The sequence below is a fragment of the Theobroma cacao genome, chromosome 1 (genome assembly GCF_000208745.1).
Source record: "Theobroma cacao cultivar B97-61/B2 chromosome 1, Criollo_cocoa_genome_V2, whole genome shotgun sequence".
Classification (NCBI taxonomy): domain Eukaryota; kingdom Viridiplantae; phylum Streptophyta; class Magnoliopsida; order Malvales; family Malvaceae; genus Theobroma; species Theobroma cacao.
Genome location: NC_030850.1, coordinates 37073908 through 37100904, shown reverse-complemented (window position 1 = coordinate 37100904; position 26997 = coordinate 37073908). Strand labels below are relative to the sequence as shown.

General features: G+C 38.7%; 7 protein-coding genes across 10 annotated transcripts; 3 read left to right on the top strand and 4 right to left on the bottom strand.

Moving 5' to 3' along the window:
- Positions 757–1229, bottom strand: LOC108662582 (arabinogalactan peptide 23-like). Its single transcript, XM_018123231.1, has one exon. The coding sequence runs from the start codon at positions 1184–1186 to the stop codon at positions 1007–1009; it is 180 nt and encodes a 59-aa protein (XP_017978720.1). The 5' UTR covers positions 1187–1229; the 3' UTR covers positions 757–1006.
- Positions 1227–3954, top strand: LOC18614640 (anthocyanin 5-aromatic acyltransferase). Of its 2 annotated transcripts, XM_007052488.2 has the most exons (3): positions 1227–1313; positions 1411–1502; positions 2354–3954. In XM_007052488.2, the coding sequence occupies exons 1-3, from the start codon at positions 1294–1296 to the stop codon at positions 3400–3402; spliced, it is 1161 nt and encodes a 386-aa protein (XP_007052550.2). In that variant the 5' UTR covers positions 1227–1293; the 3' UTR covers positions 3403–3954. The 2 variants fall into 2 exon arrangements, with proteins under 2 accessions (XP_007052550.2, XP_017978696.1); XM_018123207.1 differs by having other exon boundaries at positions 1411–3954.
- On the top strand, positions 4636–6530 carry LOC18614639 (anthocyanin 5-aromatic acyltransferase). The gene has a single exon (XM_018126379.1). It carries the CDS (start codon positions 4909–4911, stop codon positions 6301–6303), a length of 1395 nt encoding a protein of 464 aa, XP_017981868.1. The 5' UTR covers positions 4636–4908; the 3' UTR covers positions 6304–6530.
- Positions 8855–14786, bottom strand: LOC18614638 (zinc finger CCCH domain-containing protein 69). 2 transcript variants are annotated; one of them, XM_018126383.1, is made up of 8 exons: positions 14536–14786; positions 13786–13873; positions 12908–13701; positions 12255–12324; positions 10095–11056; positions 9741–9800; positions 9380–9465; positions 8855–9291 (listed from the first exon to the last, which is right to left on the bottom strand). In XM_018126383.1, the coding sequence occupies exons 1-5, from the start codon at positions 14544–14546 to the stop codon at positions 10808–10810; spliced, it is 1212 nt and encodes a 403-aa protein (XP_017981872.1). In that variant the 5' UTR covers positions 14547–14786; the 3' UTR covers positions 8855–9291; positions 9380–9465; positions 9741–9800; positions 10095–10807. The 2 variants fall into 2 exon arrangements, with proteins under 2 accessions (XP_017981872.1, XP_007052547.2); XM_007052485.2 differs by having other exon boundaries at positions 10095–10183.
- LOC18614637 (thylakoid lumenal 19 kDa protein, chloroplastic) lies at positions 15269–16137 on the top strand. The gene has a single exon (XM_007052483.2). It carries the CDS (start codon positions 15304–15306, stop codon positions 16027–16029), a length of 726 nt encoding a protein of 241 aa, XP_007052545.2. The 5' UTR covers positions 15269–15303; the 3' UTR covers positions 16030–16137.
- Positions 16541–18332, bottom strand: LOC18614636. 2 transcript variants are annotated; one of them, XM_007052482.2, is made up of 2 exons: positions 17997–18332; positions 16541–16983 (listed from the first exon to the last, which is right to left on the bottom strand). In XM_007052482.2, the coding sequence occupies exons 1-2, from the start codon at positions 18208–18210 to the stop codon at positions 16754–16756; spliced, it is 444 nt and encodes a 147-aa protein (XP_007052544.1). In that variant the 5' UTR covers positions 18211–18332; the 3' UTR covers positions 16541–16753. The 2 variants fall into 2 exon arrangements, 1 of the variants encoding a protein (XP_007052544.1); XR_001926261.1 differs by having other exon boundaries at positions 16668–17875; positions 17997–18071.
- Positions 19710–22186, bottom strand: LOC18614635 (zinc finger protein WIP2). Its single transcript, XM_007052481.2, has 2 exons — positions 21388–22186; positions 19710–20364 (listed from the first exon to the last, which is right to left on the bottom strand). Exons 1-2 carry the CDS (start codon positions 21943–21945, stop codon positions 19927–19929), a joined length of 996 nt encoding a protein of 331 aa, XP_007052543.2. The 5' UTR covers positions 21946–22186; the 3' UTR covers positions 19710–19926.

The window sequence follows — 26997 nt, the reverse complement described above, 5'->3', positions numbered from 1 at the left end:
CCATTGTCATAAGGCAATACGAATAGAAGTCGCCCGATATATATGTCTAGCAACAAGAACAAGATCCTAATCCCTAATGCATTAAAACATGAATTACATAAAACAAAACACAAGACCCTACACCCGCAACAGATGCAAACGCAGCGCAGCCTGTTCCAGTTTCAATTGCCGGAGAGGGAGCTATCTCATCCTCAGCAGCAGTCACTGTGATTTTTGAGCATACAATTGCTACAAGCACAACAGCTGCAACAAGGGAAACCTTCAGGGAAGCCATATCGCAGTGCAGTTGAGAAGATTGCAAAGGTGAAAGGACAAGGATTTTTAGAACAAGTATGGAACTTTGTGGTTGGTGGGTCCAAAACGAAGGCCTAGTGCATGGTTTACATGTGGCGTGAGAATTAGTCGGCCCGGCTGCAGGCTGTCATTCATGTAGAATGAAGCGGATGCCACGTTGTTTCGAATAAGTTCGAGGTAAAAAGTGGAGGGTGCAAAGAGGAAGAGCACATGCTCTGCATTCATAGGGGCGGGGGGCCTGTCGTCTCTGTGAAACTTTAGTTTTGATTGGACTGAAGCGTCAGCAGATCACTGAAATTTGGCAGGTTAACGTTATCGGATACGCTGGTGGGATTATGATTCCATCAAATCCACTTGTGTTTTCTTTCTTACCAATATCTAATTGGGAAACACTTTGCCAAGTAATGATGAACCATATACGTTGCTTGGAACTGAGAAACCATTCACGAAACCAAAAGCATGTAAGAGTAAAATGCAAATGCACCAGAAGGCTCTTTTATTGCATTGGGTGTAAAAGATTATTCACTTTACAGACAAAGGAATGGAAAAAAAAAAGATGAGAGATTCTCAAAAAGAAAATAAAAACTTGATTGTCATCGATCAATCTTATTCTTATTTCTCTTTTCTAAAACAGAACGTTTCTGATCTTTCTTCCTTCATATGTGCACTTCTTTCCTTTTTTATTATTTTTGTTATTTTTTTTTCCTGAAGCTTAGTGCAAGAAATAGGCGAGGAGTGACACAACTGAGGCACCAACAACTGATCCAACAACCGGCAAGCTAGCGGAGGCATCGCTGGTTGGGGCAGGGGCAGGAGCGGCAACCTCAGCCATCACCGCGCTCATTGAGGCGGCAGCAAAGAGGACAGCGCAGGCAACCTTCTTCATCTCCATTTCTTGGCGTGTTGGCGAGTAATTTAAAACCCTGAATAACAAACGGGGCAATTAATATTATTCACCAAAACACGCCTTGGAACTGGAGTTTTGCAGCCGACTGAAGAATGTGGGTGGGGGGTGAATGGTATTTATAGTGCAAAACCAATCTGTATTAGCAAATTACTGTTTCATTTCCATCCTATTTTACGCCAACTAGTTGTTTGGTCTTTTTATGCGGACAGGAAAGAAAGAAAAAGCCATTTGCCTGGAGCGAGTCTGGCGGTAGAAATCACAAGGCAACCCAAATTTATGCCAACCAGCTCCCTGATGACAGGTGTTGGAGCTACACCTACAACCCAAATAGAAGAAACGACGCATGAATTTATGCTTCTAAATGAAAGTTACTCGAAATCCCACTTGGGATGATATGCCTTTTCATAATTTCTCACATATAAATAATTAGTTTGATTCTTTTATGCAGTGTAATATATTCACCCTTGAAACTTGACAGAGTACATTTTGAACTACAAAATTCCTTTTCTTTCAAGTTTTGCTCCTCGGGGCCCTTTTGCTTCAGTAAACTTGGGTGTAAACAAGATTTAGACCAATGGGTTCTAATCTTTCTCTCTCTATTTCTTTTTTATTACTATAATCGAAGTTTAGTATTGGTGTGGAGCCACACCAACCCACAATGTAAATTACATTATTTTCTGTGTATTATACCTGTTCACACACAAGCGACTCAGTCAGAATCACATCTCCTCTGTTCTGTCTCTCCCTCTCCCTCTCTGTCTGTATCTCTTTCTTTAGTTTATCCCACGCCCATGGCTAAAGACCTGAGAGTGAAGATTCTAGAGCATTGCCAAGTTTCTCCACCACCGGATTCAGTTAATCCGCAAACTTCCCTGATCCCCTTAACTTTCTTTGACGTACCATGGCTCTTCTTTCCTCCAACCCAACCTCTCTTCTTCTATCCATACCCTTACTCTACTTCTCACTTTTTGTCGGCTACTCTCCCAACCCTCAAGCAATCTCTTTCTCTCACTCTCCAACACTTCTTTCCTTTCGCCGGCCACCTCGTCTTGGACTCTAAGTCAAACCGTCCCAAGATTGTTTACAACGAAAAACACAGCTTTGTTTCATTAACTTTTGCCGAGTCTAATGCTGATTTTCATTATATATCAGGCGATCGTCCTCGAGATGTCGAAGAGTTCCATCCACTTGTACCTTCGCTAGAACGCAGCCTGCAGTCAAGTGATGACGAAAACGAAGCACTACCTTTGCTTGCAGTAAAAGTCACAGTATTTCCGAATTCTGGTTTGTGCATAGGACTTGCTTATCACCATGTGGCCGCTGATGGAAGGACGTTCGACAATTTCATCAAGACATGGGCATCATTCCATAAAGATTCTTCTTTCTTGATCACGGCCATGCCATCTTATGATCGGACGTTGGTAATTGACAAGCATGGTCTTGAGGCGATTTTCTTGAAAGAATGGAGGAAGAAAAAGTCTGCAGAACATGAAATGGTTATAGTTACCAAAAGCAAAGCAGAGTTTTCAAATAAGGTTAGAGCCACATTCGTGATGGGGTTGACAGAAATGGAGAAAATCAAACGATGGATTGTTACCGAATGCAAGAAGAAAAATCTGCGAGAGCCCGTTCATTTATCTCCTTATGTTGTAACATGTGCTTTTGTTTGGGGTTGTTTGATGAAAGCTGCTTGCAACGAGGGGGTGGCTGACAAGTATCCTAATGATTATCCAAGTTATTTGGGGTTTAATGCGGGCGGTCTAAGCCGTTTCGACTGTCGTGTTCCATCTACATACTTTGGCAATTGTGTTGGATTCGGCAGGTGCGAGGCTACAAGGGGAGACTTAATGGGAGAAAACGGCATCATTTTGGCTGCTAAAGCCATAGGAGACACGGTTAAGAAGTTGGACAAAGCATTACTCGGGGAAGCTGAAAGGTGGATTTCGGACTGGGAGGTCTTTTACAGGTCTGAGCCCCATATGATGGTAGTAGGGTCGCCTAAGGTGCATCTGTACGAGACAGATTTTGGGTGGGGGAGGCCTAACAAAATAGAGGAGATTTCAATTGATCAATGCGGAGCCATTTCACTTACTGAGAGCAGATGTGAGAGAGGTGGGATTGAAGTGGGATTAGCTCTTCCAAAGCCCCAAATGGATACGTTTACCTCTCTCTTCGATCAAGGTCTCAAAGCTAAAATGTAGAATAATGCGGAGAAAAAGTTTCATGGACCACTCCACGAGCTTTGCTTTTGGGAACGAATAAAACAAATACTTGGGGTAGGTGGAGGTTGGCCCTCTTCTCTTATAACCCTAGTATTTCAACACCACATGATCCAAATTGCTCTGCACCGCAAAGTTGCTTGATACAATATCTTGGGTTTGATGTCACCCTGTCAACGCCAAATGAAGTTATCAAAAATAGGAGGGCAAGAAATTGGATGAGGTGTTGAGTTGTAGGAGGCAGGAATAAGTCAAGAATCTGTTGAAAAATGTGGGTATTGCTAGTCTTTTACTTGTCAGCTCACTTGAGTCTCCGATTTGCAAATGAAAGTCCAATGCATGTTTGCATCGCTTTGTTCCTATATCTTTGAAAATTAAGTTTTTCCGTGTGCGTAACGTCCAGCTGTTTCTGATGCTTCTTCCTGATTACAAGCAGCTGCTGTCATTGTAGTTATAGCGAAAGTATCACACGGTATTCTATTGTAATACTTATAACCTTTTTGAAAGTTAAGGCATCAATAATTAAAGCGTCATGAGAACTTTTGTGAGGTGGACACCCGCTGCAATAATTTCAATCATCAAAACCAAAGAAACGTGAACCATGTTTCAGGAAAAATAAATGAATAAATAAATACCAAGAAATCGGGAAAAGCATTTGGCAATAAGGAATCTTTCCAAATTCAAAATTTAAAGAAATTAAGAATGGGGAGGTAGGTGGTGAATCGGAACAAAAAATGGTTACGAACTTTAAGAAATAGTAATTCAAAATCCAATAAAAATAATGTTAAAGTAGTATTCACTATTCAGGCAACAGAATGGCTGGCCTTGCTTTAATGGTTCTTGCCAGCTCCTGACTCGAAAATTCTGGGCTTAAGGGGTTTGGGTTGGTGGCCCAGCCCTTTCTCTCGGATATATATACGTATCAGTTCCATGCTCCATCAAGCCATACTTGCAACTGCAAAAGAAAGCACAAATGAATAAGAGTTTAGAAGTGACTTCAGCAATTAACTACTAGCAGTATTTCATGACTAAGTTATGAGAAAGTAATTCCTTACACTTTACTCTTAAAAACTATATATTATATATAGCTAATCATTGAGACTGCTAGCTAATTAAGGATGTTAGATTCTGTCCATTTTAAGAATGATTGAACTTACTAGTTATCACTTATATATGACAATTACTAGTATAGATACTACAAACTATCTTGTTTGTTGCATGGTTTATTGGTTCAAGGAGAAGTAGATCGCTTCTTATAATCTTATTCCTTCACATGGCGACTGTAGCGTCTCTCAAATATCTGCATCAGTCTTCAGTTCAGTCCATAAATATTAGTAATCATAAACTTGAATAATTCTTCTAGTAGCACAAGTCTCATGCAGCTAGTAGTGTATGACTATTTTCATCATTTTCTTTAATAGGCCTGCTAGCTAGGAAATCAAGCAAATCCATCATCCTCTCCATCAGTAGCGAATTCGTCACCCCCACATGGCTAAACGACCTTCCACAGTAGAAGTTGTTGCTCGCTACCATGTTTCTCCACCACCAAATTCAGCCCCACCAACCTCTCTTCCTCTAACTTTCTTCGACATACCTTGGCTTTGCTTCTCTGCAAGCCAACCTCTCTTCTTCTACAAGTATCCTTTCCCTACTAATCACTTTTTATCCACCACTCTTCCGACTCTCGTACACTCCCTCTCCCTCACGCTACAACACTTCTTTGCTTTGGCTGGCAGCCTCGTGTGGCCACCGGATCCATTCAAACCTCTAATTGTTTACAATGAAGGTAACTACGTCTCCTTGGTGGTTGCTGAATCTGACGGAGATTTCTTTCACTTCTCTGGAAATCATCAGCGATGCGTTAACGAGTTTTATCCACTACTCCCTCAGTTACCAAGCAGGGCATCCGAAAGCAAACACGAAATCCCCTTACTTGCCGCACAAATCACCATTTTCTCTAATTCTGGCATATGCATAGGATTTGCATATCATCATGTGGTTGCTGATGGCAGGACTTTCAACAGCTTCATCAAGACATGGGCATCGCTTTTCAGAGACCCTTCTTTCTTAATCAAGTCACTGCCCTTTTATGACCGGACGGTCGTTAAAGATACTTGCGGGCTCGAGTCGATTTTCTTGAACGATTGGAGCAACAGAAAATCTTCTCAAGAGATGGCCATAGGTGTTGACACTCGGGTGACTAATTTGTCTGACTCTGACATGGTTCGAGCCACTTTCCTTATGTGTCCTGGTGATATGGAGAAGATTAAACAATGGATTGTTACTCAATGTAAGCTGAAGAACAATCCCCAACCTCCCTATTTAACCCCTTCTAATTTAACTTGTGCTTTTGTTTGGATTTGTTTGATAAAAGCACAAGAGAAAGTTAATGGGAAATTATTTGGTAAGAATCCAAGTTACTTCGGCTTCAATGCGGGTGGTATTACCCGGTTAGACTATCCTGTACCAACTACTTATTTTGGTAACTGCATCGCCTTTGCTCGAACAATGGCGATTCAACGGGAGCTTTGCGGAGAGGATGGCATTATCGTTGCAGCAAATATGATCGGAAACAGAGTCAAGGAATTGGACGACGGAGTTCTTGCAGGGGCAGAAACTTGGATATCAGATTGGGCGGTCTTTTATGAATCAGAGTCCCATGTTATGGTTACCGGGTCCCCGAAACTGGATTTCTATGACACTGATTTCGGGTGGGGGAGGCCTAAGAAAATAGAGGAAATTTCAAATGATAAAGCCAATGCCATTTCGTTCACCGAAAGCAGAGATGTGAAAGGCGGTATTGAGGTTGGCTTAGCTTTGCCCAAGGCTAAAATGGATGCTTTTACATCTTTCTTCACCCATGGTCTCGAGCTCATCAAATGATTAATGCTTTCTTCTGTTAGGATTCCATATGTCAACCTAAAAAACCCAACTTTTCAGCTGTTTCCTCCTAATTTCTCCTTCTAAGCAAGTTTCTTTACTGCTTTAAGTTGCCAGGAAAAAGTTTAATGCCCTTCAAAGAAAGGTTGAATTGCATAATATCTGGTAGATGCTGCATGTATTTTGTTAATGAGTTTTTTTGGGCTAAACAAAGTTTCGTTTATGACTTATGTTATAGCCTATAGCAGTACTGGAAGCTTTGATTTGATTTGGAGGAAACCCACCGACAGCCGAGGGTATACTGGCATTTAATAGGCGGGAGCCTTGGATTCCATCAGTTTCTTGTTATCTGTTAATAAGGCGATAGCTAGTTCTATGGCTAGTTGGCTACCCTGCGTTCATCTCCATGCAAAACATGTAGTACTACGTACCATATTATCTTTATACCTTTAGGGCTCCACCTGGTTTCCATAATGGCAAAAAACAGTACAACTTGCAGTGTCCATTTATCAAGAACCACAATAATTTGCCCTATACAAAGTAGTCTCAAACATGTCAGATATTATATATCAGGGGTCTGTTGCTGTTGCTGTCTGCTCGACAATCTTGGTGTATAAATAAGTATAATACATACAGGCACATGCAGGTGCCACCTATCAGCTCTATCAGGTACAAACGACCACTGCCATATCTTCCGGAACATTTCTCTCCAGTCTCATCAGTCATCTCACAGATCACCATGTCTCAGCTCAGCAACAAATCATATACTAGGAGTAGGACTCTTCACTTTTTAGGCCTGCAAACAACGTTTATTGTACACGCATGCATGCCAATGCCATGAAGGTTTTTGGACTGCACCATTTGAGGCAATAGTTTTTACTAGCGTAGCCCATTGCCCAAGTACCCTGACCTCTGGACCTGGAAACCGGGTCTAGTAATTTAAGGTCATGGTGGAATTTGCTAAAGCCCATTTTAAAGTTCCCAGGCTGACCCAAAGAAAATAGTAGGTCACTCACAACCACAAAGAAAAGAAAAGCAAAAAAGAAGTACTATAGTATTCTCAGAGACGGACAACATGACATGAGAAAACAGTCATTTCCATCTTGGTGAAGCACATGGGGGTTCATGACTGGGCCACCATTAATGCCACCCACCGACTTTGCTTTCTTTTTCTCTTTGGTATTGTTTAAGACTTTTTCCCATTTTCACTTTGACGTCAAGATGACCCGAAAAAGACGACATGGCCTGGCCTGGCAGGGTAGCTTATCAGCTTTGAACCAAACTTCATCCTCTTACCATAACTCCATAAGAAACCAACGTATCAACGAAGAAAAAGAAAAAATGTGAAAGTTTGACCGCCAATCCCAACCACCAGCCGATTTCTTCACGGACTTGAACTGTCCACGTGGCCCCTTCCCGCCACCAGCTGTCCACGTTTTCTGAGGGGTCCACACGCTTTTTCCACCTTATAAATACCTCCCTCCTTAACATCAAAATCAAATATCACAAAGTGTTGGGAGTTGTCTTTTCTTTTGCCAGTGTTTCGGGTGTTTGCTCAAAGAGATACAGATATATCTTCTGACAATGGCTGCTTCCAAAGCATTCGCTGCTGTTCTTGTGATTGCAATGTTATCTGCCATGGCTTCAGCTCAAGATTTTGGGGCTGCGCCAGCACCATCCCCATCCATGGACAAGGGAGCCGCCTATTCTCTTGGGATGTCTGGGGCTGCCATATGCTCCTCTCTCTTGTTGTCTGCGCTTGCTCTTTTGAGGCAGTAATTACATAAATTAAGCATGGAACTGTATCTGCTTTCTCCTCAGGCCGGCCGGGGCTGAGGGCATTGGGTTTGTTTATATGTTTTGGTAGATGGGATTCTTACACATACATTTTTTCATTGGGAGTCGAGAGCTTCTTTTCGATGAGTTGGGGATTTGTTTTCTATATATCTCATTTATTTAGACAGTAGAAGAATAAAGAGATCCTCATCATGGATTAATATATGTATTGTTATAATTTTTGGTGATTTATGTATGTACACACATTTGTATTACTTAAAGTTACAGAGAGATTATATTGTTAATTCGTTATTTTAATTTCTAGCTGTACCCTCCTTTTCCTTTGATTTTGTCTACTGCCTCTGAATGTCTTGCTGTCTGACCACCAACACCGATGTCATCATCTTTAAAATAAAAAGGGTTCGTGTATCTTACATTGGTTTCGTGTTAAGAATATATACGAGTATTTAAGTGTTATATTAAAATGCATAAAAATATTTTTATAAAAAATAAAATCGTAAAATTCAATGCGTCAAAACCAACAATATTTTATAAATTAACCTGTACATACGGTGACACCAAACCTCCGATCAGACACCAAACTGGATAATTCGCAGCTTCAGCCATCAGTTTTGTTTTATTGGCCTTGAAGATGGATCATGGTGTCGTGGTTATGAAATACAGCTCGCACGAACAGCTACGCTGCCGGTGAGGCGGGGGTGACAAGGTTCATGTAAATTAAAAATGCAGGCAACAATTATGATTTACCCAAAGACCATGAGGAAATCTCGCAGAGAGGATAATGTAATGCTCATATTCATATTCCACAACCATGTGTGCACACTATCCAGAATCTTACAGGATCGAGTACAATCCAGCAGAGAAACTGATATTTCAACACAAAAACCTCAAGAATGCTGCTGTATACATCTCTGGCTCTGCCAGAGAATCACAGCAAAACCCAATATACAGTTGTTACGTGTTTCACTGATTAGGGAAGCATGCATGCACGCAGCATAGACACTGCCACTGGCGCATCCATTATTCAAATTTAACCGCCATTGGCTACTATAGTTTCCAAACCTTCAACAAATACTTTTTCATCAATCAGCGTTTTCTGCAAAATGTATACTTCATCAATACAAGATGCAGTTTATTGCATAACCCAGCATGCCCCATGATTCCAAGCTCAGTTGGTTTCTCCTACAAGCAATCCTGCATTTGGTTAAACAGATGGTTACAACTACAGATATGGAAGTACAAGAAAAAACTACCATACGCACCAAAGATTGATACACATTACCTTTTTGAAATGGAGTGCAACACTCGAAACTGAAGAAAAACTTTTTCACCAAAGCTGCATATAGGTCCTTGCATTATTTAGATATCCTGCATACATGGAAGTATTTTAGAATAAATAAAAACATCTCGGAAACAAATAGGGTAATATTGGAGCAAAAATGGAAAATTCACAATGACTATCAGATATAGTAAGTGCCTTACAACAATCAAGACTTTGATTTCTACCACAAATGATAACTAGACAAATGGGAGAGGGAGCCAACCGATACTCAGATGTACAACTCATGTATCTAAGCATCTGTATCAGATATGTTAGGTGAGAATAAGAAAATTGGAGTCAAAGCTTGAAAGTTGGAACTCACACTGTAATAAATATTGTGAACATTCACCCAATGTGCAGGTCGCTAAGATAGTCTGATAACCTGAAAACAACTTCAAGTTAGTTAAAAACAATGAAAAGAGAAAACAACTACGAATTTTGCTAACAAGTGCTCTAAGAGCACGCTCTAAGGAGAGTCAAGAGACTATTTGTAGTATATTCTTGCATTAAATGCAGTAATTAACAATTACCATATTGAATTCCAATGCATTGTTTCAAAATATTACTTAATATGGTAACTTTAAAAGTGCCCTTAGAGCAACTCATTAGCAAAACCCAACTACCATAAGCCAAGTCTAAAACAAAAGCAAAAGAACAAAAACCGCTAGGAGAATACCTAATATTCTTAGCTATGATGGTGTGCCCATCTTCAGCTCCAAGATGGCGCAGAACTACTTCCTCCAAACGACCATCTCGATATGCATGCTACAAATACAGAACATCCATGAACATACACTAGACAAAATTTTGCCCGTATTGAAAGCACAACATGAGGAGAATGTAAACAAATGCAGGGCTAATATTGGAATAGACAATCTTCAATCATATTTGGGTGACACATACTGCAAACAAGGATGCTAAAAGGAGAAAGATGTCATTGTTAAAGCCCATTGTTCACACTGTATGACTCCATACATCCTTCCATTCGGTCCAAAGAACATTTGTTTTACCATGAAAAATTGGCATGTGTCTTTCCCTGGTTTTTTTTTCTGGAACATACACACGCACCACTAGGAGACAACATTTATAAAAACCAGGACTGAAACCAAGGCAAGACCTTTACACATAAATATACACCACATTGAAGGCCTCACACTAACGCAAACCAAGAGGAAAAGTAACTCAAACTCTAATAACTTAATCTAGATTTCAATCATAATGAACAATGTCATAAGTCTTAACATGACACAATCTTCAATGACCAAGTTAACAAACTCCAAGATCCATCTTCTCCCAGATAAAAAAGGTGGCAGCCTATCAAAACACCAAGATGACCGCACTTCAAAATTTCCAGCAGAAGGGTGGAGCATAACAACTAAAATTTTAAACTTATAAGGGAAAATTCTCCTCATCACTTGAGGAGTCACTTGATTCAAAATCTTGCTGCATTAATAGAAAGGCCATCTCCAAAGGTGTTAAATCATCATATTCAAAATCTTCAGCATCAAAAATATCCATTTCATCTTCTGCAATTAACTGCTCGAAGACATCAAATATTGCGTCCATATCCATAAAATTGAATCTGCGAGGAGGAGGCCTGTGGTATTTCCATACATAGGAGCCTGGCTTGACTGTATGCTGGAAGACAACACAAGTGTATCCATTAAAGGAATCATAAAAACTAACACTCTCTACGATTAAAGTAAATGACATATGAAGGTACAAAATACCGAGGACAGAATACAGGATAAGCGATTTTGAGCATCTCCATAAACACCATCAAATCCTAAAGACTGCCAAGGAAATGGCACTGTGACATAAGACATCAACCCACCACCTCTCCCCCACACCCCCTCAGCACCCCCCCCCCCCTCCAAAAAAAAAAAAGAAGGCAGGAACACATACAGAAGATGGAAGAAACACAGGATAAGTATATGAATCCCTAAACATAATATATCAAGACATTGTTCCAAAACATTATGCTCTAGAAAGCAAAATAAGAGACACCTCTTGGCTAAAAATTAATGGAGCCAAAGGGCAACCTAAAATTGATAATAGATGAATAATCGCTTGCAATCGACCAGATAAAACTAGAAAGTGCTATTTGAGAAGCAAGAGAAACAATATTCTTCCTTAACTCTTGCAGCAGAATGATTTCAAGAATGACACAATCAATATAAAAACAAAAAGACGTAATTTTGGCTGAAAGGTATTAAAGAGATTCTGTCTTCCTATTGGGTTCCTGGCTTACAAAATTAGTAACTGAAATACATCACAAAGTACTACCGCACTGCTTTTCTGGATCTTGCATTTATGTTCTTTTGATTATCAAAAGCAAAATCTTCACGTATAAATATCTATTAAAACAAAACTCAAACTTAGTTCTTGGGAAAATAAAATCTTAAAGCATTCTGTATTTGCTACAGCTCTTCTGATGCATGTCTCTGTGGCAGAAAAAAAGAGAGAGAGTGAGGGTGTGGGGAAATAAAGGCCATACAACCAAACTACCTTTAAATCCTAAAAAATATCTTAAATTATCATCATTAGCCTTCTCTCCGATGATCACTCCTCGTACAGTGTTAGATTTGCTGAATTACAATCTTTCCCTACACCCACTCAGTCCACATCTCAACTATGATTATCATCTCTGCATTACCAGTTAGTTTTGCCCCATATCACCCACTGCCTCTCATCTTTGTTCCTCTTACCCTCTATGAGCAGCACTTTACTCAAGAAAATTAGGATCAAAACTTGTGTTTGTCAAACGTTGTTAAGAATAAGAATAAAATGAAATTAATTTCGTAAACAAAGCTCTTCAAATAAGAGAATTTGTTACCTTGTAAAAACAACTAGTCCCAAAAGGGCAGTTCCCATTTCCAAAGTTGAAGTGCTTGCAATCTATTGACCTGAAAGGTGGGAAAAAACAATATAAAAATAAATTTATTTGTTACAAAAACAAAACTGCCTCACAAATTTACAGATCTTAAGTTCAGTATTCTCTAAAATCACTTATACTCATCAAATCATAAAAACATTATACGCCAAAATTTCTTTTTAAAAACAACAGATTTTTAATAAAAAAGTATTTTCCTTAATTCTAATACTATTGAATATATTATAGATTAATGGTATAAAATTTCAATTACTTATAATTCAAATTTCACACTTTAAAAAATTATCTGTATTATAATATAATTGTTATGCTAAAATTTATAAAAACAAAAACAAATTTTCACATGCAACACAAGTGACAGCAAATACTAGTATTAGTAAAATATAGGATACATATTATGAAAAAGAAAAGTATAGTTTTAGTTGGCCCCCCAAAACCAAATGTCAAGATCCACCACTGAATTTACCTCACCATAAAATAGATATTACAGATCATACAAACAATCCTTCCATTATATATATAATGTTGGGAACTTACATAAAATCGTAATGCATGTAAGCAGGAAATGTAAGAACATTGAAACTGAGTGAAATCACCTCAATTTTGCCTTGTAGCTATCTACAATTTCCTGCTTTTCTTCTGGAGTGCAATACCAAATGACACTTGGAATGACAAAGTATGATAGCTTGCGGCAGATAGGGCAAGTCCTCAGGGCCGTATTGACATCCATTCCAGAGGAAGGGGAACTGCTACGCCAATTTCTAATACATGATATGCAGAATGGATGATCACACTCGGAGAGCAACCCAAACTTTCTTTCAGCTGCTGTGGGCTTTGAGAGAACACGATCCAGGCACACACTGCACTCTATTTCTTGACTACGTTTCAATGCCTCAAGGTGTTTGTGCTTTTTCTCACACATTTTAATATGTTCCTCTATTTCCTGAGGTCTGAAAGGATGCAAACAATGTTTTCCACAGGTGGCACACAAGTCTCCATGAATATGAGCGCATTTTTCTCCACGGGGACAATTACCAGCTGCAGCAAACGAGCAGATGGATCGTTCAGCTGGATTAACTCTCCTAGGCTCCACAAAATCACCATTATCTGATAAAGCCTGATGCTCAGATTCCAAATTCCATGCTTGCTTGGTGGGAGGAAGAAAAGCTCTACTTGAACCAGGAAACTCAGCAGAAGCAGATGGATGTACAACTGACCCACCAAATGTTGTTGTTAAAGAAGGACCTAGAGGAACAGAATCTGAGATCAGAGATTGACGAAGCACTGTTGACGAAGATGAAGCAGATAAATCGGATTGAGAAGCCCTAACATGTTCATATCTGCACCGACTACCATAAGAGCAAATTCCTTTCTGATAGTATGTGCAAATCTGCAATGACCAAGTAATAAGGTAAGGAAGAAGTATTCCCAATTGATAAATGGAGAACAGAGACGTCAAGCGAAAACTTCCTACATTATTTGGTGGATCCTTCCAATCATGGGAAAATTCACAATGCTCCCCTTTGAGGCATGCTCCATGAGCAAAGAACTTACAAAGAACCCTGGAATAATAAGAAAATTAAAAGTTACAAAACCTGAAGTCCACAACCAGACATCATCACAGAAAGTATGGAAGCCAGGAGAAACACGGCTATTGGTGAGACAGCCAGATTTTGAGACATAGAAATAAGTAATTAACCTACAATTCCCAAAAATCAGTAATTGCAAGACATATTTGGCAACATTTAAGTGCAAAGCAAAAGAAACTAACAAACCAAACAGTTCATTATTCAGTTTCATTCACACATAGAGGCTTAAAGAAACAACCAACAAAACAAACATTTTCTACCATTTCATTCAAAATATTCAGAACTATTACTAATATTAATACGCTCCTCATAAAATTGTCTTTCGAGTATCTTTAATATCGGCCCTGAGATAAAGATTGCTGATTTGACTGTCGTCTATTTCAACAGCTAACGATAAAGACCTTGCCAAGATTTTCTCAGCAAAGAAACAGAAGTTGATAACAAATAGAAAAAAGTCAAGCTCCATCGAATTCAAGCCTCAAAAGAACAGGATTATCAAGATCATAAACTATATAATGATCATCAAAGACATAAATCAAATTTGATCGGAAAAGATAATTGACGAAATGAATTCAAACAGAATAAATAGATAATCATAAACTCATTAGAAAAGAAACGAAGGATTGAAAGATCACCTCTTAGGCATGGCGTATGGAAATTGTTTCAGCGAAAGAATCAAAGAAACTAGAGAAATTATTTCAAATTTCAAATTTCAAATTTCAATTTGAAAGAAAGGGAGCAGCGAAATTGACGGGGTCTTTTCAGAGTCTCGATTTTGTAACCAACATACATACCTAGGGTTTTTTTGGCGGTCAGCTTTCCGTACAAAGGGCCCAAGGATTGAGGATTTAATTACGGAAATAGCCCCTGATTCCTTTTTAGTTTTAGGATTTAGGATGGGCAGCCGCGCAATTGTAACAAACTAAAGAGAGGATGAGGCCTACCGCTAATTATATATTTTATTTTTATTTAATGCTTTTTTTTGGATCTTATTTAAATTAATTTTCAAAATTACAGCTTTAATATATATTATATATATATATATACATGAGTTTATATTTCTATGTGCTATTATTATTAACATTTGATTCATTAATAACTTACAAAATTTATTATTTTTTATTAATATAATAAATTTAAAAATATAAATTTTATAAATTTATAAAATACTATTTTATAATTAAATGATAATATATAAATATTATGTATTGATAATATATCAAATATTAATCGTGAGATATGATTAATGTTATAGGCTTGTAATACCATATTTAATTAAATGATGCCTTTTAATGTTTGTCTTATCAAATAAAAGAGAAAATAATTTTAAAAAATTAAAGAAGGAAAAATATGATGGAGTGATACGGATAAGGAAAACTATAAACACGAAACCACAACCACCAATGTCCACAATTCCCATGGCCACCCTATCCTCTCCTTCATCCATCCTCTCATCCTCCACCGCCAAAATCCCACCGGCGAAGCCGCCTCCGCCTTCGCCTTCGCCTTCACTCTTCTCCACCAAACCACTAGCCACTGCTCTGACCACCACATTAGCCACTACCACACTCCTAGTCTCCCCTCCCTCCATCGCCGCTCAACCCTCAACATACCACCTCTACTACGGCACCGCTGCCAGCGCCGCCAACTACGGGGGCTATGGCGGCAACTCCGACAAGAAAGCCTCCGCCGAGTACGTCTACGACGTCCCTGACGGCTGGAAAGAACGTTTAGTTTCCAAGGTCGAAAAGGGTACCAATGGAACCGACAGCGAGTTCTACAATCCGAAAAAAAGACAGGAGAGGGAGTACTTAACGTTCCTCGCTGGGTTCAGACAGTTAGCTCCGAAAGACGTGGTCTTGAACAACTTAGCTTTATCTGACGTGGAGTTGCAGGATTTGATTGCTGGGGCTGACAGCTTCGTCTCTGAGGAGAAGAAGGACGAAAATGGACAGATTTATTATGTGTACGAGATCGATGGGATCGGCAAGCATAGTTTGATAGCCGTTACTTGCGCAAAGAACAAGCTTTACGCTCATTTCGTTAATGCACCAGCGCCAGAGTGGAAACGCGATGAGGACACCTTAAGGCACATTCATGACTCCTTTAAGACTGTTGGACAATTTTGAGCATGTTTTCTTTTTTTCTTTTTTTCTCGTGTCATGTTAAGTGCAGGTCCTTTTCTTGTTACTCGAGCTTGATTTTGAAGAAGCTAAGTGAGCATTTCCATTTCTATATCTACAATCTCGTTTGCTTTTGGGTGATATTGATTCAATGGAGTTTCTAATGAAAGATGAGACTTGAATGAATTTAGCATCCATGAGCATACACCAGCTCGATTGAAGCTGTTGGAAGTGAAGGTCCTCCTATCAATCTTGTTGCAAAGGGTTGAGAAACATTAAAAAGTTGACTTATTTTTGTAGCAGAAATAAAAAGGTTTTCTTCCTTGATGCTCTGCTTAGTGTTGACACAAATCTTCTGCTGATTTTCTGTTGCTTCAGTACAAAAACAATTCTGAAAACCTTTTCTAGCTATTGTTGAAATGGTGAGAACAGTGGATCAACTGATTCTGACATGCAATCTTGAGAGGGCAGCGCTATGCACGGCTAAGAAAGAATTGAACATCTGCTCTAATAACAGTACATCAAAGGTGGTCTGTCATTTTAAAACTCAATGTAGCTAAGATGAACATAACATGCAGGAAGAAGGTCCATCTCCACAAGTTAATTCTATCAAAACCAAAATCTGGGCGCTACCAACAATGAGATGCAGAGCAGTAGCACAAGCACTAGTTGTCACGAGTTGAAATGCAGTTGAATTTACAATGTGGTATTATATTAAAAATAATGATATCTAATACAAAGTGAAGCCATCATCATATGAGACATGCCACCCACGGCTACAAGGTGGTGCATTTTCATCATACTCTTGACAGCAGCTCCATCTTTTCTTCCAATTGGCACGTCCAGTGTTTGGTCTATCATTCTTTTCATTCCATTTGTACACAATGACTCCAGAGCGGTCAGTCCAGTCTCCATCGATCCCTTGGTGTGGAGGAGCCAATGCAAAAAATCCTTTCTCTCCTGCAATGACTCTAAGCTTTAGGGAATGGGAATGGCATTGCTTGAGTAACTCTCTGCTTTGCAAATTAATCACCTCACTCATACACACAATCAAAGCAATCAGCAAGTGGCAAAACTATAGATGACAGGCATGAGAGATAGTGATTCTGTGCTGCCATCTAAAGGTCTACCAGCATCATTCAAATGGTGGCATTCTAGAAACGTTTTGATGGCTTTTAACTGGGATTTAAGAGATTCATATGAAATTTTCCATTGGATTTCTAGAGTAAACTCATTGAAGATCAAGTTCTATTCAGTTTCTTCCTTTCTCATCAACGAAGCTTATGTACAATATAATTGATTCCAAGACACTCCATTTGTGTAATGAACCTGGAATGATTGTTCCTACCGTATCCCCTGCTCTCAGAACAAAAATCATTCAAACAGAGTGTTCATGTAAATTTAATCCGCAGCTAAAAAATGAAAAACCTGTTAAATTCTGCTTCGGAAAGATATGTTTGAAAGAGAGTTACCTCCAAAACCATGACTCTGTTGTTCTAAAATTCAGTTCCTTCACTTCTCGAGAACTGGCAATAAGTATGTCTCACAATTCATAGAGCTACTTTTTCTGCCTCTCCCATCACCATTCAGCATCGTTTTGATTAAAGGGGGAATAACAAAAAGTAAAAGCAAAAGCATAAGCTAACCCAGTAACTGCATCCTCTATCCATTATTGATTGGTTCATCTCTCTCTTCTCTAGACCTACACCCACCCAAAAAAGAAAAAAAGAAGAATTCTTGCCCTTATTAATCCCGGACGGTCTCAGACATTTCAGACGACTTGCTTGCTTTGGCTCTCATTTTACGCACTTTGGAATGCAATAACCTCTTTCGTAATCCTAGTTTGCATAATCTGGGATGATATTTAGACAAAAACAGTTTCTTATTTTGTTATCGTAATCCTAGTTTGTAAACCTATGTATGACAGAGATTTATCACCAATTCATAAGATGAATGATAAGAATTTAACATACCAGTGGCATGGCCGTGGAAGGAGCATGCAGTAGGGGAATTATCTGTGTCCAGGTAAAGGGTTTTGCACCTCAAGCATCGCTTCTTTGCTTGGATTTCAGATACCATTTTACTTTGTTTTCTTTCATCTGCCTCTGAAGATAGCTTGATTTTCACTGCTTCTAGAGGCTTGCACTTGTAGACAAGGCTTTGGGAAATGCTGTATGCCAAAGCCATAGTTTAAACTCCACCTCCTACTGTTTTCCCTGGACAAGGCAGACTGCAAACTGCAGGGAGAGAAGGGTGAGAATCCTGCAGATTAACAACCCTTTTCCCGGTTGTCAGCGGCGGCTTAAGAGATCAAAGATTTCACCATGTCTAGCTCGGCCCATTTTTTCCGTAGCCCATGAGTTTTTTTTTAGCTACGATGGTAAGGCCTGTTCCAACTTCAATTGGACGCTTAAGTTCAACAATCCCACTGTCCCAACTAACACTATGCATCCAAAAAAAAATAGAAAAAGTTTTATCTTTACCAAGTAATCTAGCCAGTTGATATTAAAAAGTTGGGCACAATTTAGATAAAAAATTTCAGTTAAAAACGATTAGATAAAGTTAAAATCGAAAATCTAAATCAATAAATCAAATTAAAGATATTGTTTCAAGTTGATGCTTAAAACGAAATAATATTATGATTGTTGTAAGCATTGAAAATAGTCAAATCAAAATTACAACTTAAATAGAAATCTTGAATTAACATGGTCTTTTCTTTTGTTCTTTCCGTAGCAAAAGCTTTTTAGGTAAGAAATCATGCACCAACCTATGAACCAAATGCTTGGATGCAAGTTTAGAATTACCTTTAGTTTAGTTAAAATTATTAAAGTTAATTTATTCTTGATTTTATGATAAATAGAGAATTAAGGCTGAGATATAAAATTTTAATTTAGGCATAAATTGTTAGCAATGCCAAATAGAGACAATATATATATGTACATAAGTTATAATTGAAATGCAAATTAGATTTCCCCCAAAAAAATACAATCACAAGTTAACTAAATGAATTATAATAACATAGAATTACCCTTAAAAGGAATGTTATATTAAGAAAAATAATAAAACAAGTTCGAGCTGCATGCCTTGCCTCAATGAGATTTTCAATAAAATCTATCGCATCATTTCCACAAACTAGTAAGAGGTAAAACTGATAAAACTTCACAAATGGGCAATTCAATTTTTCTTTTTGAAAAATGGAACAAGATTACATATCCAACAGCCATAGATTGAAGATACAAGACATGATAAACATTACAAATAAGCACAAAATCTCTAATTAACACGTGATACTGATCTCATTTTTGTCATAAAGTTTGCTTCTCTACATTTGGTTGTGTTTCAACCCTCGAAAAATGGCCAACTCAATTTCAAATTCCAATTATTTATGCATGCAGAAAACTCAAACATCTATCTGCATAGCTAAGACTTGCAATTGTTTATATATTATTATTATTATTGGATTAAGCAGGTTTGGATTTTACTCCCAACTTTGTAGAATTCTCTGCTACTTTACTTGTTCCTTTGATTCAAGTAACCTACTAGCCAGATAAGTCAATGGGGAAAATAGTGTAATTGCTCATTTCTGCAATTATTTACACATATGAAAATTAAGTTCATAATTTTCAGTTAATTACATGCCAAAAATATAAAGTGAATATCATTTTATGCTGGTTGCAAATGCAAAGTTTTTTTTTTAATGGCAATTAGCATTTATTATTGCTTCAAAGTGGGCGGATTTACAGAAGTGGGTCAAACCAAAGAAGAGAAACAAAACCAAGCTCGAGCAAGATACATACATAGAAAGAAGTGAGCATATATAAACAACTGCCCATGGCTCGTAAGCAACAACTTAAAAATCTAACCGAAAAAACTAAGTACGTGTTTGGCTAGATTTCATGCATTTCACATTGAGGACTCACAATCAACCTCAAATTCTGATGCGGGTTCATCATCCTCTTCTAAAGAATCGATGCCGAAAGCCCCATGACCAGGGCCAAATGCCTTGATGTGATCTTTTAAAGACCTCTTGTGCTTGAAGTCAGACCCACAAATGCAATACCAAATCTTTCCGCAGTTCTTCTCGTGGGTTCTCCAGTCCCCTTTCACCGCAAATGCCTTCTCACATTTTCTACACATGAAGGGTTTGATCCCATGTTTTCTTTTGTAGTGCGTTTGGAGAGTTCTGAAATCTTTGAGAGGTCTTGCTCTCGGGTGATCGATGTTGTGCTTACAACCTGGTGCACAGCAATAACATGGGAGTCTTAGCATGGCTGTTGGCTGGCTTCCTCTTAAAGAGTCAGGTCCCTTTCTGTACTGAGATCCATGCCCCCACATATGCATCTGTGTATGAAGCGAAAAATCCATGATGAGAGAGAAAGATAGAGCGGGAGGAAGCAATCAAGCAATTATTAGTAGAAACAATGCAGCGAGGGTGTTCATTATCTCATATGAGAGCTCACGGGAATTCCCATACTATCAGATATGGATATGCTTAATTAATTAACAATCACGACCTAAGAAGAGAGAAAGAAAGAAGGGTCCAGTTGGATTGGTGTTTGCAGTTGGACGCAGAGTTTGAACTAGCAAAAAAACCCCTAAACATAACCATTTGGATGAGAAAAACAGCTAAATGTTGGTTTATCTTTCAAGGTTCAACAAATTTATTGAGAAACTCTAACATGAGATGCCTTTTTTATAATTGTCATAAAGTATTAATTAGAGGTCTCTAGTCTACAGGCTGCAGTGTCAGATTAATATTGTCTGTATCGGATGCAAAGGCATCTGCATTTAGCGTGTTTCTTTTGCAGACTTGACAGATGACTTTGTAAATTCTACCGTGCAAACAGTGTTCTAAAGACTGGAACATCTGAAAGATCGACTGAAACCATGGAAAGCGCTGAAAAACTTATCAGTCTCGCATTAACCTATTTGCAACTCATCAGGGATTCAGCACACTCTTCAAAGTGCCAAGAAAGCAGAAGGAACATTTCCAAGAATAGTTTAAATCAATCAAGGAGACCCATAACTACACTGACTTCAGCCTCCCTTGGTCGGACGACTATGATAATGACTTAATATATGCACTAATAGACACCTAAAACCAATTAGCTAGATAACTACGCAAAAAGCAAAAGCAAAAAGATAGTTTAGAAACACCAAAAAGAAAGCTAATGTAAACCTTGTCATCGGTTCAAGCATCAAAATATTAACACCTCAGCTCTTAGCCACGGTAAGCAAAAATTAAAAGGACGGTTTACAGTCCAGATCAAGAAAAGACTAATCAAGGGAAATGGAAGAAGGACGGAGAGAGACGAGGAGAGGAAGGAAATTTTCGCAGATCATGTCTCACGCAATGAAGCATACCTGCAGGTTGTTGTATCTATTAAAGGTCTTGCCGCAGACAGGACATGAAAACTGTGTAGGACCAACGAGAATCTGGGTAGGGGTGGGAATCCAATACTGTCCCTTGCTCAAAGGATACCCAGAAACTGCACTTCCATTCTCTCCTTTGTCTGTCACATCTGCAGATGCAGAGACCCTAAACCTCAGATCGGAATTACTAGGGCTAGGTAGGCCTATGTGTAGGGCTACAGTTACAGCTTCATCATCAACAGTGCTGGAAAAGAGGCTTTCCTCTTTGCTCATGTTCTTATCCTCTTCCACGGAACTGCTTGAGGGTTCATTCTCTTCTTGCCCTGTGGGACTTAGATAATTGATGAGGGGAAGAGCTTCTTTGCGGGGCGGTGAGGAAGGATAAGTGCTTTGACCTTGAACGGAAGATTTGTTGATGATTATGTTGTTTGTGTGAGCTTGAGAAGAAGGGTTTGGGTGATTTGGAGTAGTGAAAGAAGTGTAGTGGGGATTGAGAGGCATGAAGTTTAAGCATCCATTGAAGAAATTGGAGCAAGCTGGGTCTGTCATGGTTGAAAGATTGGAAAGAAAAAGGAAAACCTCCTAAGTGGACTTTGCTTGTACTTTGGCAACTAGAATGATGAGACACACATTTATATACATGGATAGATACATACATTGATACACATATGTAAACCAATGACTGTGAAGGAAGAGAGAGTTGAGGCTTAGGGTAATTTTCTTTGCAAGGTGAAAAACAAGAAAAAAGTTGGTGGTGAAATTAAAGTTTGTGGAAAGATGAGAAATTACCCCCTGCAGACGAAGGAAGGAGATTTAATGTGAGAGAAGATTGAAAGAAGAAAAAGTAAAAGCCAGAGACAAAAGTCAGAGATTAGACTTGCACGTTCCACGTTGTATCCTAAGAGAGAGAGAGAGAGAGAGAGAGAGTTGCACTTGCATCTCATAGCATAAGAGAAAGAAAAGGGTGGAGGGGACATTCTGTATTTTTAACCCTTACCTTGCTTCAAGCAACAAAGTGGGTTTGAGGCTTAAGGCTATTCGGCATTTGCTTTGGTGGGCGTGTACAGTGTTCCCTATGCATGCATGTCCTCAACACAGTTTTCTGCCTGTTTCACTGTATCTTTTTGGCTTCATTGGGTTTCAGTCATCAAAGCAACAGTTCCATTTTCTCTCGGTGTTTGAATTTTCATTATATATTCATGCATTTATATAACATACATTTTACACCCGAAAGGTTTCTAATTATTTCCTTTAAACAATAATGCTGTAGTATCATCATCTGGTAAGTATCAGTCCCTCTCAACTACTTGGGACTTCTATTAATTTTGCTGCTAGTTGCATCTGCCAGAGTTAAATTACATGACATAGACGTTATGTAAGTTTAAGGGTCAATCCATGTTAAGTCACATCATTGAAGTAAGATTGGGGTTATAACCTGAGTCATCAAATAAAGGAAAAGCAAAAAATCACAGAACCGAATCGTCTTACTCCATTTCAGTGCTCATGAGCTTCTCTTTTCTGCTCTCTTGTACTCAGAATAATTCCAAGGTACTAGAGAAACTCGAATAAACAGGTTAGTGGCTCCTGTTTTAAGTCTTTGATTTCTTGGACAATAACAAACATTATTCACATCCGCCCGCCCTCCGCTTGATGTGCCTTTCCCCCAGACTTGTGCTGGTGATTCTGAATCAAATCTTCCCCGGCCTTCCAAAAACACCTAGAGAAGTTTCCAGTATCAACATGATATCGACACGTGGAACTGATATTAAACAGGAGAATGTAAGAACAAGGGCATTTCCCTGGTGTCGGTATTAAACCAAATTCGACGCGTGGAACCCATGATATAAGCGTGAAAACGAAAGGCAAAATGCAGATGTAGTGGCTAGGAAGAAGTTTTAGCGATGGAGCCGGCAAGGAAAGTGATGTACAAAAGCTATGGCTTCTGGGACACAAATATAAAGGGTAAAACCCAAGTAAAGTATACCACCCAACAACAGCAAAAATAAAAATAAAAATGTAAATGTAAATGTGACAAACATTTTCCTGCAACTTGATTAGTTCTCTTTTGGTAGATTGTAGCAACACCTAGATGTTTCTGAGTCGTGGCGTGCAGAGAGAGAGAGGCAGAAGGGGTCACTCCATTATGAGAGAGGGTAGCAAGTAGCAGGGGATGATGGAAGTTTAACTATGTGGAGGCAAAGGAGATAAGACAAATTAAAGTTAGGGACGATGTCAAGTACTACTACTACGGGCTGTGTCTTACTCTTACATCACAAGGGGTAGCGAGGAAAATAATTGCACATTCAATATCTTTTCACTCAGCTTTGACATGGTTGATCACATGATGTACTATGTACAGTCACAAATTTTCTTCACTTGCCTGTTGCCAGTTGCTAGGCAAACCAAATAACCTAAGACTTGAAATCACATTGAAATGTAAACTTAACTTGTCTATCATTTGGACATCAATTAATAATGAAGGAAATGGAAAATAATTATATAAATATTAGATATTGACTTGTCGACACTCCGTAAAGTTATATGCAAAATTTCTAGCTCAAGAAACAAAGAAAGCAAGTCCGATGCAAAAATTCTTTTCGTTCCACAATTTTGACCATTCAAAGGACAAATCGTCCACTAATATGATCACAATCTATATATTGTTTAAATATACATATTGAAAATGGAGAGTTAACCTCAACCAGATCTCCCAACTTCAAAGTTAACCCACGACTATAAAATTGCTTCCTAGAGAGAAGCATCATTTTGTTTTGTTCAAGCATTAATAACTAGCAGTACCACTTTGTTTTCGATGAAGATTTTTGAGAGCCAATTTTGTTGAAAAGAGCTCGACGCTAGCTGCTTTGTGCGAAAAACAAAGCAAAACTCTCAGGAGAGTTGAAACTTGGTGAACAATGTGGAATTCTGACAAAATAACAATTTCTTTTCCCAAATCATTCGTGTTTTCTATGCATGGTGACAAACTTGAGTTAACCAATTCTATATGCAACTCTAAGGTTTTGCAAATGAATCATCTTCTAGCTAGATCTTAGCTGCAGCCGCCTGCATCCATCAGGTAAAATTCTGCAAACCTTGACAAATGGCATGCTGACTATCTTTGTTGCAATGCCTTGAATCAATAGCGGTAAGGGTAGTTGCCAAATTAGAAGATACTACGCTATACCACTAAACATTCTCTTGAGTTTGCGCAAATTTTATATTGCTACGCTTTCAAGTCTTTCTTTTGACCACAGACCACAGTCTATGACCATAATTTAATTAATATTCCCAAGATTGCACGAGTGCTTATTTGGAAATCGAGCGTAAGTCTCTTTGATTCTCCAACTCCGAGAATTGTTGACATCTCCAAACAATTCTGTCTCCCAGATTGGAACTCCCATGAAAAGTTGAAATCCCATATCAAATCAACTCTTGTTTGTTTCATATTGATTGCTTCCTATCAATAATTACTAATAGTTAAAGGGTTTTCTCTTATACCTACTTGGTGGTTTTCCTTTTTATCTAAGTTAAGTTTTGAATATTTGAAGTCTTAATATATGGTTTTTTTTCCATGCAATTATATGTATAAATAGTAACTTAATGTGATTGGTAGAGAAGGTGCAGAAGGTACTTGTTACAAAGCAGACAAATATGTATTCAATAATAAAGTGAGATATCGTTATATAATCCATGTGAAGGTGACAGTTGAGGACCTTCATGGGAGAGATGGGGAGTGCAAGAGGGAAAGGGAGAAAACCTAACCCTCCCCCCACCCCAAAAAAGATCCATGATTGCAAATCACTGTTCACATTTATATTTGACGTCATTATTCTGGGGGAGAAGGGAAATGCATTCAGCTGCTACTTGCTCACTGGATGAAAGCGATGTGCTGCTTATCTTTGGATGGGTTTGCTTTCCCACTCAACATCAGGTTCAAGGAAAAGCCCTCACTGGTTAGCTTGAGAGTTGTTAGGGAACATGAAATTAATCCGTGTACTTAAATCATAGGTACATGCGTGTATATATATATAAATACAGAAATTTGGAAATAGAAAAACTGAAAGGAAATTTTAACACCCAAAGCTAACGGCTTGGCTTTTTGCAATTATTGTACAATCTGAAGAGACTTGTCGAGCCTCACTTTCCCCCCTGCTTATATGGCTAGGTACTAGTCATCACTTACATTACATGCAGTGCATAATCATGATTCCTGAGAGGTTTGAACCATCAGGTGACCAGTTTTCCTGCCACCATCTAGAGGCTGACTTGTAATATGTTGAACTTTGAGGGGGGCTCGCCTGGATCGGCCGCATATCACATCATCAATTTGTTTCTTTATCCGGCTTTCCGTTTCTTTCATCCTAAGCCAATAGGATCAGATACAGGATTATTGTAAAGAAATGGACCCAGACACAAACAGTTGCGGTTTCAGAAGCTGTGTAATCCAGCTAGCTAGTTTTCTTCACCTAAAAGGACTGACAGAATGGTCCTAAAGACATCATGCACAATGGTCCAAAGAGCTCCATTCTAATTTGCTATCATAAAGAATAACCCAGCAAGTCAGGTATTGGGCCCTACAAATATTGTCTTTCTACTTGAAATCCTAAGCAAACTATCAAATCCAGGGCACCCTTCCGAGAAAAAGGTTCAGTCCCCGAAATTAACCGAGGTTGAAGACTGTAAGAAATTTAAAGACCCAATGTTTTAGAAATTAGAACAGATGTCATGCCTTCATGAATACCCTACATGGCAAGAAACCTGAACAATTAATAATTAAGGGGCAGGTCTAGCTGCAATGTAATTGCCGTCGTCGTTTAACTAGCAACTTTCTTTTCACCCCCATCACGAAGTGACTTGTTTGAGGAAGACATGCAGCGATGGAAGCTTTTAATGGATAGATGAGATTGGCCAAGAAAAAAACGAAAGTGAAAGCCCACGCAGCACAGTTTTACCTTGGCAAAAAACTCCAAAATCTTGCAAACAAAAGGGACAGTGACTGCAGTCCTCAACTAAGCAGACAACAACCATCTTCAAGGGTTAGCAGAAGGATAGTGTGGCAGAAAGCAGACCTCTCAATGCGGACCAAGGCAAAGATGAAAGAGACAGGTAGCTTCTATGAGCTTCAAAGCAATTATAGCACTTCGCAATCAAGCCTGGAGCCCTTGTACAGAGACCTTTCCAAGTTTCCAACAAAAGAAGGTAAAAGTAAAGGAGGGGAAAAAAGGGAAAAATGTAAATGTGAGGCTGAAAGTAGATAAAGCTACATATGAGAAAAGTGCTTAATTAGCGAAACAGTTTCCCCTTACCCCCAATACACTTGGCTGTCGAAAGAAAAATCAAGTTGTGGTTGAGATGATGAGACCGTCTTTAAAAGCTCAAAGTAAAGTCGTGCTCACCATTTTCTTAAATGGAGCAAGTCCTGCCAAGTTAAAAACAGCCCAAGGCATAATGCTGCAATAAAAGAAGGTTATTTTCTTCGATTTAACATCAAGCAAGCAGATGCCCATCAAGAACAGGAGAATCCCGCAAATCGAGGAGAAAACACTAAAAACATCGTGCATGTGATGGATAATGATCAACTGGGTGTTGTTTTGCTATGGG